The sequence below is a fragment of the Phalangium opilio genome, unplaced genomic scaffold (genome assembly GCF_054372755.1).
Source record: "Phalangium opilio isolate 3A_F unplaced genomic scaffold, DU_Popi_V2 ptg000041l_1, whole genome shotgun sequence".
NCBI classification, from domain to species: Eukaryota; Metazoa; Arthropoda; class Arachnida; order Opiliones; family Phalangiidae; genus Phalangium; species Phalangium opilio.
The window spans coordinates 504,950-519,461 of record NW_028324165.1 but is presented as its reverse complement, the minus strand read 5'-3'; the positions used below and the strand labels follow the sequence as shown (position 1 = coordinate 519,461).

At 37.0% G+C, this 14,512-nt stretch overlaps 2 protein-coding genes across 4 annotated transcripts; both read left to right on the top strand.

Annotated features, from left to right (window-relative positions):
• Nucleotides 1-766: 766 nt before the first annotated feature.
• LOC149679162 (uncharacterized) lies at nucleotides 767-5,584 on the top strand. Its single transcript, XM_089834797.1, has 7 exons — nucleotides 767-1,779; nucleotides 2,820-2,901; nucleotides 2,962-3,024; nucleotides 3,409-3,540; nucleotides 3,628-3,764; nucleotides 3,826-3,869; nucleotides 4,103-5,584. The coding sequence occupies exons 1-7, from the start codon at nucleotides 1,733-1,735 to the stop codon at nucleotides 5,032-5,034; spliced, it is 1,437 nt and encodes a 478-aa protein (XP_089690923.1). The 5' UTR covers nucleotides 767-1,732; the 3' UTR covers nucleotides 5,035-5,584.
• Nucleotides 5,585-5,733: 149 nt separating this feature from the next.
• LOC149679161 (uncharacterized) lies at nucleotides 5,734-14,180 on the top strand. Of its 3 annotated transcripts, none has more exons than XM_089834795.1 (9): nucleotides 5,734-6,004; nucleotides 6,095-6,263; nucleotides 6,702-8,769; nucleotides 9,846-9,927; nucleotides 10,000-10,062; nucleotides 10,439-10,570; nucleotides 10,661-10,827; nucleotides 10,890-10,933; nucleotides 12,579-14,180. In XM_089834795.1, the coding sequence occupies exons 3-9, from the start codon at nucleotides 8,723-8,725 to the stop codon at nucleotides 13,685-13,687; spliced, it is 1,644 nt and encodes a 547-aa protein (XP_089690921.1). In that variant the 5' UTR covers nucleotides 5,734-6,004; nucleotides 6,095-6,263; nucleotides 6,702-8,722; the 3' UTR covers nucleotides 13,688-14,180. The 3 variants fall into 3 exon arrangements, with proteins under 3 accessions (XP_089690921.1, XP_089690920.1, XP_089690922.1); XM_089834794.1 differs by having other exon boundaries at nucleotides 5,734-6,263; nucleotides 6,702-7,206; nucleotides 8,139-8,769; XM_089834796.1 differs by lacking the exons at nucleotides 5,734-6,004; nucleotides 6,095-6,263; nucleotides 6,702-8,769; nucleotides 9,846-9,927; nucleotides 10,000-10,062 and adding an exon at nucleotides 10,121-10,306.
• Nucleotides 14,181-14,512: the final 332 nt, after the last annotated feature.

Below are 14,512 nucleotides of genomic sequence, written 5' to 3'. Positions count from 1 at the left end.
AAGTACTATATTATGTCAATACCACTCCAGTAGTCAAATTTTACCGCCTCCAAGTCCGAAACTGGGAAACATTCCTGTCTGCTAGCACGGAGTCTTTATCGTTATACGGAGGGGCAAAGCGGTAGCTTCTAGTGTACAAAATTACATCTCCCGGCACCGTCTCACAGAGACCTGCACGGGCCGAGTTTTTCAGGCCCGACCCAAGCCCGGCCCGGTTTTAGAATTTTGAATAAGCCCGAAACCCGGCCCGAGTCCGAGTACATAGTTGGTTTTTCGGCCCGGTCCGGCCCGGCCCGTTACATGCATTAACCAAGCCCGGCCCGGCCCGGCCCGACACATTGAATGAATTGAACAGGCCCGGCCCGGCCCGTTACACGTAGTTCAGTTGTAATTTTTATATTTTTTTTACATAAAATCAATGATTTGAATTCATATTTGCCTTAGCGTCGTGTATTATTTATTTCTTTTGATAATTGTTCGTTACATTTGTTCTTAGAAGCTTATACTCATTTAAATAATCTTTCATTTGAACTTTGGATTAAATGAGAATCAAGTTCGGCCCGGCCCGGCCCGGCCCGTTAACTTCCAAAATTTTAAAAGCCCGACCCGGCCCGGCCCGTTAATTTCCAAAATTTTAAAAGCCCGACCCGGCCCGGCCCGATAAATTTTCAAAAGTGGAAAGCCCGGCTCGGCCCGGCCCGATCGGGCCGGGCCTCGGGCCGGACCGGGCTTGAGCCCGGTCCGTGCAGGACTCTGCCGTCTCACTCAATCTGTGGGTGGGGAATGTGAGGAGGGGAAATTTGGGCTTTCAAGGCCATTCTGGTTGTTTTCGTTTCCGGTGAAAATGGCGGCGCTCGCTCTCTCAGCTCAGTCATCAACTACTTAAAATTGAGATGAATTCCTAAGAAATAATTTATTTTTTAGAGAATTACAAGCGCGAAACGATGGTTAAAAAGAAATGCGAGTACTCTTTGTGTTGGAATAGGGAAAATTATGTAAAATCAAGGCCTATAGTCTGTCAAACGAAAGAAGAGCCCTGAGAAATTTGTCCAAATTGATGTCGCCACCATCGACCCCATAGTACTTTATCAACTTGTTTAGTTTTGTCAATAGTCGTCTGTAATATAGTCTGCTATAAACAGATAGGCTTAATCGCAATAGAACCAATGCATTTTGCAATATATATTTAATATGTTTATTTTTCATGGTTTTTTACGATCATCGAGTATTAAAGAGTATAAAACAAAATTAACGACAAGACACCAGTTTTATCTTTGTTGAACTAGCATTGAAATATATTTTAATGACATAATAGCAGACTATATTACAGACGACAATTGACAAAACAAAACAAGTTGATAAAGAACTATGGGGTCGATGGTGGCGACACCAATTTGGACAAATTTCTCAGGGCTCTTCTTTCGTTTGACAGACTATAAGAGCGTAGATGTTACCACGGAGTCTTTATCGTTATACTCCGTGCTGCTAGTCATTCTTGTCTTATTATGGCGGCTGGCGCGAAAAGTGGCCAACGAACAGCGTAGACGGACGGAACGGAAGCCTTTAAATGTGTATTACTAAAATTATTAAGGCTCCTTAGTACTAGTAATACTATTAATAAAACAAGAACAAGGGAATTAGTTACTTGTAACAGGAAAACCTTTCAGTTAGACGATAAAGGGCTTGATTGGTTTAATCAGCTTTTTTTGACGGGTAAAAGAGGACAAGTAGGATGGATTCATTGAAAGATTGTGTTGTTACGGTGAAACCTTTAAGCTGGTAAGTAATAAAAATATTTCGAAAATTTGAAGAATACCTCAAGAAGTTTAATGGAACTGCCCTGGCAAAACCTAACCTAAGTTTATCTATCCTGGGCCAGCGAATCTAGAAAAGATTCGTAATTTAGAGGCCGTTTTTCTATGAGCGGCTAAATGTGCGCTGGTTTTTATTATTATCAAGTTTTATCAACTGAATAAATTTCCCCTTTTCCATAATTTTACTAAATAGAATATGTTTTTACCCCTAATTATTGGTACCTTTCCAAATTATGGCTAATTAGCTTTTTTATTGCCACCTTTTCCAAAAAATTGTTATTTTTAGTTTCTTTCTACCCTAAAAAGAGGCGCACTTTTAGCCATTCGTGTTTTCCTTAGTAAGAAATATTTTAGTAGGATAGTAGTAAAAATAGTAGTATTCACCCCTGCGCGGAAAAGCAAAACCTATGATGGAGAAAATGGGATAAAATTGCTACATTGTGCCGTGCGGACTAATTGTAGGCCCCCTAGTAACAGTAAAGAATAGGGAGCTCGTATTGAAATATGCCTCCTGAGTAGTCAAACTGTAGCTATCCATAGTATTTTCTCCGTCATTCGTTTAGCTTTTCAGTCTAGAAAAAATAGTACTGTTTTTACTACTATCCTACTCAAAAAAAATTCCCATTATCAAAGGCGACCTCGTAACTAGGAATGATCCCACATAATGATGTACATTCTTTCGGAAATATTAGACCCCTCACTAATCAAAGTTCAACAACATTTTATAATGAATGTTAATCATACAAAATTATTTTATTTAAAATTTATATATACGAAGATCTGATTAGTTTTAACATGAAATAATTGAGTCGGAATTTTGACAATGCTCTTGCTCTTGCACTAATCAAACCTTTCAGCTTTGAAACTCTTTGTCTCGCAAAGGTCATGGGAACGCTATAAACTCATATTAGTTTAAAATATAAACATTTTACTCCATTCCTTCGCTTGTTGTTCAAATAATGTTTCATGTTTCAAAACATACCTTCATTCAAAGTTTAATTTTAGGAAAGAAATGTGTCGACACAAACTGTCTTTACGCAACGCCTATATGAATTTGGTCAATTCTCAAAGAGTTGTTCTCGGAGAGGTATTTGAGCAAATATTGTTCTACCGCGTGAAATTACAAAAAAACTGCTGTTTGTTTTAGGAAATGGATAAGAATGATTGTTTCTTAAGCAATGATGATAAAATGAAGAAACTGAGGAACAAGGTACTATTTGACCAAACGAGAAAACTTCCCAAATATTATCCCTATAGAAAAAGCATTAAGAGGCAATCTGGTAGGAAAAACGAAGCAAGGGGCACTTTCACCATGCTTGAGCGAAAGCGCCCAGTTTTCTTGTCTACCGCCACTCCATGGCTGATGAACATTGAACTTTTTTAAATGTACTGCCAATGAAAAATTCCCCTCTGATTGGCTAAAAGCTCAGAGGGTTTGAGGTCCCTTGTTTTAAGCATCATTGAAAATAAGGACCTATAACGTTTTTTCGCGTCATTGGTTTCTCCTTTTTCTTGCTTGTCCCTTTAAAAGGCATTCTGTCTGAAGGTCCCATGGAAATCAGCTTTTGTAATGGAATCTTATTTGAATTTTTAGTTTGACGTTTTAATTTCAAACGTCAGAAAAGAGCGAATGGAAAATGAGCTAACTATTAATGAACAACGAGGTAAAATTGACAGGCTCAATAAGGTCAGAGAAGAATTGAAAAACAAAGTCAAAGATCTCAAGGTACGCGACATTGTTCATTTTATGAACACGCAAATATGAGGTTAGGTATTCTTTATCCATTATACCCTAAATTGTTTAAAAAATTAGGAGAAAAATGGAGAAATTCAAAAGGCTAACGATGTATCAGTGAAACTTGAACCAGTTGATTATGACTCAGAGCCAGATAGCCAAGCATTATCCCTACCAGTTGCGGAACAGCAACAACCTCAATCTCAAAATGAAAGGTATTTAAAGAAAATAAATTGTATTTTATTGTTTTGTTTTATCACAATTTTAATTGTATAGCTCGGAAGGAGTCCCTACTGAGGACCAGAACCGCAAGCAGCCTGGTGCGTAAATTGCAGAATATAGCATTTTTAACGTTAATTTGTGGACTACGCATGAATATTACTAAGAGAAAAGAGATGAGATTCTGAGACTCTTTCACTCCTAGTCCCCACTGTGTAACGATCATTTTTTGAAAAGGGGTCGGACTTGCTCCGTCCACATCTAATAGAATCATCGCGCTTTCCAGATGTTACATGATTTTTTCTTTATGAAATGTATTTTTTATTTTATGTAGGTAAACCCAAGGCAAAACATGATATTGAAGATCAAAGAGTTGTTGAACTTCGCTCTAAAATTCATATTAGAGAACGAAGCTTCAAATGTGATCAGTGTGAATTTTCCAGCACACAGAAAAGTAATTTCATCAGACATAAACGTATTCACGTTGGGGGAAAACCCTTCAAATGTAATCAGTGTGATTATGGTACCAAGAAAAAGTATGATTTGATCAAACATCAACGCCTTCACAGTAGTGAAAGACCCTTCAAATGTGATCAGTGTGATTATGCCAGCAAGCTGAAGAGTAATTTGATCGGACATGAACTTGTTCATAGCGGTGAAAAACCCTTCAAATGTAATCAGTGTGAATATGGTAGCAAGCGAAAGTCTGATTTGATTAGACATCAACGCATTCACAGTAGTGAAAAAGCCTTCAAATGTGATCAGTGTGACTACTTCAGCAAGATCAATCATCACTGGATTGCCCATCAATGCAAACACAGTGGGGAAAAACTCTTCAAATGTGTTCAGTGTGAATATACTAGCACGCTCAAGTGTAATTTGATCATGCATCAACGCATTCACAGTGGTGAAAAACCCTTCAAATGTGATCGGTGTGACTATAAAGGTACGCAGAAGGCTCATTTGATCATACATCAACGCATTCACAGTGGTGAAAAACCATTCAGATGTGATCAGTGTGACTATAGATGCAGGCAGACGAGTTCTTTGCTCAGACATCAACGCATTCACAGTGGGGGAAAACCCTTCAAATGTGATCAGTGTGACTATACTGGTAGAGATAAGAGCAAATTGATCGCACATCTACGTAATCACATTGGTAAAAAACCCTTCAAATGTGATCAGTGTGACTATAAATGTAGGCAGAGTAGTAATTTGGTCGTACATCAGTGCATTCACCTTAAGGAGGAAACCTTTCAATTGTGATCAATGTGACTCTACCAGCACACATTAGTCTAATTTGATAATGGTGAAATACCATTCAAGTTTTTTCATCGTGAAGATGTATCATCACACCAACGTTGAAAGCACATGGGCGAATAGAATGGATTTGAAGGACTGGTAAAGATTAGAATCGAGGAATGTTTTTATTGTAAGGCCTATTTGTATAATGAAAAATTTCCAATGTTGTAAAATGAAACGATGTTCCTCTGACAAATTCCTTTTCCGTTACACGAACTATTGCGGGCAACACTTGTTCATGGTGTGATAAAAATTGCGCCCGACATTGATTATAACCCGAAACCTTTGTTAGCTTTTCATTTCAGATAGATTACGTAACTGTAATTAGACATAACTGTCTCATTGCCTATGAAATCTATATTTATTTTGATTTTTAAATTCATTAAAAACTATCACGGAGCAGCAATGATACCATTGTCCAATCTTCATTACAAGTAAATTCTAATTCTGAATATCTGAAATAAAGTACGTTGATTTCTTGATGTTCTGTTTTTATTGTTTTATTGTAAATGGATTTTTACGAAGATTAAAATTTATAAAATCTGCTTAAATGATATCAGTTTTCAGATGGTAATTTCAATTGAAAAAAGTTACCTAACCTTTGGGGGGGGCAACATGATACATAATTACATACAAAAAAATGAAAAAGTTTATGCAAAATTACGGTTTTATTTATTTATTACAAGCACATGCTCACCAAAATTTATTTGTAATTCAAATAATATTTCTGAAAACAGTTGCGGATCCCCTGTTGTATGATTCTTAAAAAGCCACTTGTTCCTGAAAAATTAGATACAATGCAGCTTAAAGCCTGACAAAAGCTTAAAAACTATGGAGTTGGGATTATTGTCGTGATATACTACAGTAGAAAGTTGTTGAGTCAATTTTACATATTTCATTCGTCAAACTGAACTATCGATGGAAATAATGTACAGTATGAACACTTCATAGTTTAAGAGATATCTACGCTGAAATACCTATTTTCTTCCAGTGTGAAATTGAAAATTATTCTATTTAATTTCAGAATTTCATTTAGATCGCGAGTTTAACGTTAAAAAACTTTCTGTGCTCCCATTTTTTTCCGAGAGCCCGACAAGGAATTGAGCGAAGTTTTTTTAAAACGATTGCTAAGATTGCTTAAAGACTTCAACGAAACAAGCTGTTGGCGCCGAGCACAGATCGAGTGAGCTCTGGTGAGTGGGACATAATTTCTTAAAAATAATCTTTTGTGAAATAAGTCTGAAAGCAGTTTTGACAATTATCCCGTCGCGAGTCCAGCCAGATCTTATGCTCTACATTCTGATTTGATGGTCTGCTAGTGGTTCAATGGAAATAGATTAATTAGCTAATTTTTTAAAAGATATCACCAGAAGGGGAACGAGATTTAGATATAACCCATTATGTCTTGAAGATATAGCATTAAGTTTTGGAATACCACATGTTGTTCACTTTTACTACATTTTATATCTAATTTAATTTATAATGTTTAATTTTGGAGTTTGAAGGTAAAATATTGATATTTTAATAAATTATCCATTATATATTTCTACTTTTGCAATTAAAGCGCTTAAAAATAATAATTTGTTATTTAAGTCTGAATTTAGTTTTGACAATTTTCCTGTCACGAGTAGAGCAAGATTTTGGTCCACGATAGTCTACAATCTACATCACGCTGACCAGGACGACCGCCTTATTTCTACGTTATTAATCACGTAGTCTTGATCTACAGTTCTACACACAGTTTTCAAGGTCTGCTACGTTCTGGCTAATTGACGCCTTTATGAGACATACCTCATGCGATTGATTGAGCCGTTGATAAGATAATTCATTATAATAACATTAAGAGTATTCATTATAAATAGGTTTAATTATAATTAATCAAATATTCTAGTTCAATATAACAAATAACGTAATCAAAGGGCGGGAAAAGCTGACTGGGTTTGGTATTGAAATAATTTGTGTTTCATTTTGCTAGTTTGTTCAAAGGTCTGAAATTATTTTTACGTCGCGAGTCCGGCAGAATTTCAGTTCTTTTTTCCGAGCAAGTTTGCGTCGTTGAGTGCGTGATCGAGTGGGCTATGGTTTTTGAAAACTGCTGTCGCATATTTCTCGATGACGGTGATTGAAACTTGAAAGGTAGGGCTGTGCGAATAGTACTTTTTAAGGTATTCGTCGAATACCAAATAGTAGTGTTTTTGGGAGCCATCTCTCGGCTCGGAATAGGAAAATGACCAAATAATTTGACCAAATAGTGTGAAGTTCAAAAATTCGACCAAATTTAAATTTCTATAAAACTATTCTACCAAATTTCAAATTTATAAATAATGGGACACGGAACGGTACTTTTGAACGGCTGAAAACTTATTTTTGAACGAATCATATGTTTTATTTTAATCAAAATTAGGTTAGTTGTCAATATATCCCTACTCGCTTTGCAATGTATGACCTCTTCCATGATACTATATTTTTTAATAGGTATACTATAGTGACATATTATTAGGAAGTTCAATAGTTAGCTCCGCAGCGAGAAGTTGATAATAACCAGTACCCTTTAAGTTAAAACCTTTAATGATTTATTCTTGTCTATGAACTTCTAAAGACTGAGTGGCTGGTTCCAGCTATAGCCTCCTAGATCACGCGACTCGGTGAACGCGGGTAATACTTTTAATAACAGTAGCCACGTCAGAATTTTAAGGCTGTGTCTGCCAGGTCGCGTCATCTATGAGGCCACGGTCCAGCGGACACTATCACAGCGCCCATAGGGATAGGAGCATAACATTTATGTTTCTATCTCTATGACAGCGCCCTCAAATTCACAAAATCAACAGAAAAATTAAAAAACTGGTTGCGAATACCAAATAATTTGGCCAATAGACTGTTAAAAACATTCATTTTCTCGTGGTTTTATCCGCTATAGAATAGTCGGTTTTTCGAAGCTCATTATTTGGTATTCTAGAATTTTGAAAATCATTATTCGATTCGTCGGTGCGAATAGTAAACGTCAATTTTGACCAAATTATTTGGTCCGACCAAATAGTAACGAATACTCTGCACGGCCCTATTGAAAGGCCGTCAATTTGCCAGAACGCAAAAGCAATTTGCAAAACCACCGTGGCCAAACTAGCCCAGAAAAACCGAACGGAAATTTCTGCCGGACTCGCGCTAAGGCTGAGAATTAAGAAATAAGGATTTTTAAAGTGGACATTTTTCCAGGGCCACCACCTTATTTCTCACATTCTCAGCCTGCTGAGTCTAGAGATTAGTCAGATAAGTATTGCATTATCTTCGCCAACATTATTATTACTGTTGGCAAAGGTTTTATCTAAATTCCACTCCAATAATAAAAATAATACCACCTCCAAGCCCGAGAATGGGAAACTTAGCTGTCTGCTAGTCATTCTTATCTTATTATGACACGAAAAGCGGTCGACATCAACAAACAAAGTAGACGGAAGCCTTTAAATGCGCATTTCTAAAATTACTAATGCTTAGTACTAGAAAAACTATTAGTAAAAGAAGAAACTCTTTCTCCAACTAGAGCAAAACAAGTAGTTAATGCAAAAGCATTCAGTTAGACGATATAGGGCTTGACTTATAGCCTTGAATGATTGGTTTAATCTGATTCTTTGGCGGGTATAAGAGGACAAGTAGGATGGATTCGTTGAAAGATTGTGTTGTTACGTTGAAGCCTTTAAACTGGTAAGTAATAAAAATATTTCGAACTCGAAGAATGCCTCAAGTGGTTTAATGGAATTGCCCAGGCTAAACCTTATCTAAGCAGACCTAATCTGGGCTAACGTAACCAAACATAACACGAAACAGGTTTCAGTTCTTTGATCCATCTATCTTAGAATGGCCAAATGGGCCAGAGAAATGAAAATCGTTAAATTAATTACAAATCACGAACTCTTCATAAAACACGTCATGATGTACATTCCCTCACTAATCACGTCATGATGTACATTCCCTCACTAATCACGTCGTGATGTACATTCCCTCACTAATCACGTCGTGATGTACATTCCCTCACTAATCACGTCGTGATGTACATTCCCTCACTAATCACGTCGTGATGTAAATTCCCTCACTAATCACGTCGTGATGTACATTTCCTCACTAATCACGTCGTGATGTACATTCCCTCACTAATCACGTCGTGATGTACATTCCCTCACTAATCACGTCGTGATGTACATTCCCTCACTAATCACGTCGTGATGTACATTCCCTCACTAATCACGTCGTGATGTACATTTCCTCACTAATCACGTCGTGATGTACATTCCCTCACTAATCACGTCGTGATGTACATTCCCTCACTAATCACGTCGTGATGTACATTCCCTCACTAATCACGTCGTGATGTACATTCCCTCACTAATCACGTCGTGATGTACATTCCCTCACTAATCACGTCGTGATGTACATTGCCTCACTAATCGCGTCATGATGTACATTCCCTCATTAATCACAGTTCAATGACATTTTATGAGTGTTAAATATAAAAAATATTTTATTAAAATTTAATATTAGACACTAATCAGGAGATCTGATTAGTTTTAACATGTATTAATTCAGTCGGAATTTGTAACAATGCTCTCCACTCCCCCACTAATCAAACCTTTCAGCCTTGAGCCGGTTTGTCTCACAAAAGTTTGGCAACACTGTAAACTATTATTAGTTTAAAATATCAACATTTTTCTCCATTCCTTAGCTTGTTTTTCAAAAAATGTTTCATGTTTCAAAACATGTCTTCATTCAAAGTTTAATTTTAGGAAAGAAATGTGTCGACATAAACTGTCTTTACGCAACGCCTATATGAATGTGGTCGATTTTCAAAGGGATATTCATAGAAAGGTATTTGACCATAAATTGAACTATTCCTTGTTCTACCGCGTGAAATTACAAAAAAACTGCTGTTTGTTTTAGGAAATGGATAAGAATGATTGTTGCTTAAGTAAAGATGATAAAATGAAGAAACTGAGGAACAAGGTACTATTTGACCAAACGAGAAAACTTCCCAAATAGTGTTCCCATAGAAAAAACATTACGAGGAAATCTAACATAAAACATGCTTGAGCGAAAGCGCCTAGATTTCCTGTCCCCTATGAAGTCTTTATGAGATTCAAAATATCATTGTCTACCCCCATTAAATGGCTGATGAACATTGAACTTTTGTAAATGTCCTGCCAACGAAAAATTTCACTCTCATTGGCTAGAAGTTTAGAGGATGAAGGTCCCTTGTTTTAAGCATCATTGAGGATTATCAATGATGCTTAAAACGACATTGGTTTCCCCTCTCTCTTGTTTGTCCTGAAAGTCACATGGAAATCAGCTGTAGTAATGGAATCTTATTTCAATTTTTTAGTTTGACATTTTAGTTTCAAACGTGAGAAAAGAGAGGATGGAAAATGAATTAACTATTAATGAGCAAGGAGATAAAATTGACAGGCTCCGTAAGGTCAGAGAAGAATTGAAGAGCAAAGTCCAAGATCTTAAGGTACGCGACATTGTTCATTTGATGAAAACGCAAAGATGAGATTAGATTTTAGGAATATTCATTAATCATTATAAATTGTTTAAAAATTAGGCGAAAAATGAAACAGTTCAAAAGGCTAACGATGTATCAGTGAAAGTTGAGCCAGTTGATTACGATTCAGAGCCAAAAGTTGAACCAGTTGATAGTGATTCAGAACCAGATAGCCAAGCATTAACCCTACCAGTTGCGGAACAACAACCTCAACCTCAAAATGAAAGGTTTGCAAGTGAAAAAAAGGTGTATTTTATTGTTTTATTTTATCATAATTTTAATTGTATAGCTCGGAAGGAGTCCCTACTGAGGACCAGAACCACAACCAGCCTGGTGTGTAAATTTTTATTTACGTAGAAATATTGTAAGACTCCCCAAGTCACTTGCTGTGTTCACAATTCTTTGAATCCCCCACGGATAAGCTACAACTAAAGCCCCGACGAGTTTTACGGCAATTTCTAAAAGCCTTATTAGTCAGTGGTGATGGTATGAAGTTGGGCAAACACATTGTGGAACCCTTAAAGAATGTGCATTATACGTAATTGTATTGAACTGATTTGATGGCTTAACATACAAGAATGAATTTCATTCGACCCCTGTTGGCGAAAGTAGCGAATGTGATTTTATTTCTGAACTCTACTGCTGATACCAATCACAAAGATCAAGACATCGGTCCAAATAGAAACTAGTTCAAATTTCCCAACAGTCTTTTGAGGATTGACAGAGCATGCTGGGAAATAACTTATGATAATCTGATTGAGCTAAGATGGCTCAGAGAAAGGCTTTAAAATATTATAATGGCAAAAGCAATAAAGCCAGAGCTTGAACGCCTCAATTATTATCGTTCCTTACTGTTTATGATCAGATTAGAATTTTTATATGATAAGTTAAACAAATGTAGGCTTTACTTACAGCGAAATTACGTATGTTCGATTTTGGGAAAAGATTAGGCATTATTAGTTATCTAAGCAAACCATTTGCCACTAGAATACTTATTTCTGTGAAATATTTGAGTTAAATGTTGGGAAGTGTAAATTCGCCTCAGCTTTTGCCCAAAAACTCGCCCCTAGGTCCAAATATAAGTGTGCTTGCAGAATTCCGAATTTTTTTTGTTAATTTGTAAATTACGCGTGAATATTACTAAGAAAAAATAGATGCGATTCTGAGAATCTTTCACTCCTAGTCCCCACTGTGTGTGAAAAGTGGGCGGATACTTTAGAAGGGTCGCGACTAATTATGGGGTGTGATACGAGCTCCGCCCACATCTCATAGAATCATCGCGCTTTCCAGTAGGCCTGTGCGGGTAGTGATTTTTGGGTTTCGGGTCGGGTACGGGTAGTTGAAAAAACTTCCAATCGGGTATCGGGTCGGGTACCTGGATTTCTAACGGGTACTCGAATAAGTAGGCCTAGCTAAACTACCATTATTCGGGTGCTTTTCGGGTAGCAAAAAATCATATCGGGCACTTATCGGGATGAAATACTTTTATATGTGAAAAAAATAAGTGTTATGAAAGACTTGGATACCATTATGGCGAAAAGTACAAAAATAAGACGCTAAAGGTGGAATTCATAAACGTCGGACGCAACGGAATTTAGTACAGGCAAAGGCAGGGCGTCGTGCGCAAACTTCCGCCTTTTGCGCACGACGCCCTGCCTTTGCCTGTACTAAATTGCGTTGCGTCCGACGTTTATGAATTCCACCTTTAAGCTATTAGCGAGGATTGAAATAATGAATAATACTGAGCATTGTGGAAAAGTTTACTCAAACTTAAGTTCTTCTAAGTTCAAGAAACTTTGCCAAACCAATACCCGATTGTCCTAAGCCTTGTCACGGGTAATGAGCGGAAAAATTTAAATATTCGAATAATTTCGGGTATTAAGAAATTAAGTTTTCGGGTATCGGGTACTCGCACAGGCCTACTTTCCAGATGTAACATGATTTTTTCTTTATGAAATGTATTTTTTGATTTGTGTAGGTAAACCCAAGGAAAAACATAATATTGAAGATAAAAGAGTTGTTGAACTTTGCTTCAAAATTCATAATAGAGAACAAATCTTCAAATGTGATCAGTGTGAATTTTCCAGCACACAGAAAAGTAATTTGATCAAGCACAAACTCATTCACTTTGGGGGAAAAGGAAGACCCTTCAAATGTAATCAGTGTGATTATGCCAGCAAGCTGGAGAGTAATTTGATCGCGCATGAACGCATTCATAGCGGTGAATTACCCTTCAAATGTGATCAGTGTGAATATGCCTGCACACGGAAGCATTATCTTATCGCACATAAAAGCACGATGCATCTTGAAACACCATTCAAATGCGAGCATTGTGACTTTAGTAGTGTGTGGAAGCATTGTTTCATTAGACATCAACGTCTTTACCATGGTGTAAATCCCTTCAGATGTGATCAGTGTGAATTTGTAACCACAGAGAGTGGTCATTTGATCAGTCATCAGATCAGTCATCAGCGCATTCGCAGTAGTGAAAAACCATTCAAATGCGATCAGTGTGACTTTGCTTGTACTCGGAAGTATGATTTGGAAATACATCAAAGCATTCACAGGGGGGAAAGACCCTTCAAATGTGATCTCTGTGACTTTGCAAGTACTCGGAAGTATGATTTGAACAAACATGAACGCATACACGATGATGAAAAATCCTTCAAATGTGATCAGTGTGACTTTGCAAGTATTCGTAAGATTGGTTTGATCAGACATCAACGCGTACACGGTGATGAAAAATCCTTCAAATGTGATCAGTGTGACTTTGCAAGTATTCGTAAGAATGGTTTGATCAGACATAAACGCATTCATGGTGATGAAACACCATTCAAATGTGAGCATTGCGAATATGCAACCACACAGAAGAGTAGTTTGAACATACATCAACGCATTCACAGTGGTGAAAACCCCTCCAAATTCGATGAGAGTGAATACGCTATCGCGTGGAAGAGCTTATTGATCAAACGTCCACGCATTCACAGTGGTGAAAAACCCTTCAAATGTGATCGGTGTGGCTATGCATGCACGCATAGGGCTCATTTGATCAATCATCAACGCATTCACAGTGGTGAAAAACCATAATAAACCATTCAAATGTGATCAGTGACTCTGTTAGCGCGTGGAAGTCCTTGTTGATCACACATCAACGAATTCATGGTGGTGAAAAACTTCGTATGTGATCATTGTGATTTTAGGTCAGCTGGAAGAGTAGTGTTATCAGACTCGCCAACGCGTTCACAGTAGGGAAAAACACTTCTAATGTGATCATTGTGACTTTACCAGCAAACCCTTCGCACGTGATCGCAATAAATATTCAAAACCATTGACCATAACTAAATATTCAAAAGAATTCTAAATGAAATTTATTAAGGAACAGTAGTGGAGGATGCTAATGTATAATCTTCATTATAGGTTAATACTACGAAATTTTTAACTTTTTAATTTTTTTACTTACTCTGATTTTATTATAAGTGAATTTTAATTGTTTGAGTTTCATTTTTAAAAAGAAAGTTAGCTGTACAAGCTGTTTAATATTGTAACGAGTATTAAAATTAATAAAAATCTGTTTAAATGATATCAATTTTCAGTTGGTAATTCAATTGAAGTGCCTAACCTTGTCATACTGAGATAAATATGGCCTATATTCATTTCATTTGGCAATATCATATCTCTTTCCTTTGAGATATTAACAAATGAAGTTTTGGAGCGGTGCAGGACTGTATTATGAATAGACCATTCCATTGTTTACTTGAAGAGAAACCAATAGACAGCGTACTCGCCTCAAGCCAAGAAGCAAAGCAACGTCCCGCCGACTCGTACTGCCTCGTCGAGCGCGTCAAAGGGCCAGGCTTTCCAGCGTTGTTAGTCAGGCGTCGCTAGTATCAACTTGTCTACTTTTTTTACAGG

What these genes read in the sequence shown, in the direction of transcription:
- LOC149679162 (XM_089834797.1), top strand. Translation starts at nt 1,733, where the DNA reads ATGGATTCATTGAAAGATTGTGTTGTTACGGTGAAACCTTTAAGCTG. An exon ending in ACAAAGTCAAAGATCTCAAG is followed by an intron (nt 3,541 to 3,627) that starts GTACGCGACATT and finishes TTAAAAAATTAG; the next exon opens with GAGAAAAATGGAGAAATTCA. An exon ending in CCAGAACCGCAAGCAGCCTG is followed by an intron (nt 3,870 to 4,102) that starts GTGCGTAAATTG and finishes TATTTTATGTAG; the next exon opens with GTAAACCCAAGGCAAAACAT.
- LOC149679161 (XM_089834795.1), top strand. Translation starts at nt 8,723, where the DNA reads ATGGATTCGTTGAAAGATTGTGTTGTTACGTTGAAGCCTTTAAACTG. An exon ending in ACGTTGAAGCCTTTAAACTG is followed by an intron (nt 8,770 to 9,845) that starts GTAAGTAATAAA and finishes GTTTAATTTTAG; the next exon opens with GAAAGAAATGTGTCGACATA. An exon ending in AAAGGGATATTCATAGAAAG is followed by an intron (nt 9,928 to 9,999) that starts GTATTTGACCAT and finishes TGTTTGTTTTAG; the next exon opens with GAAATGGATAAGAATGATTG.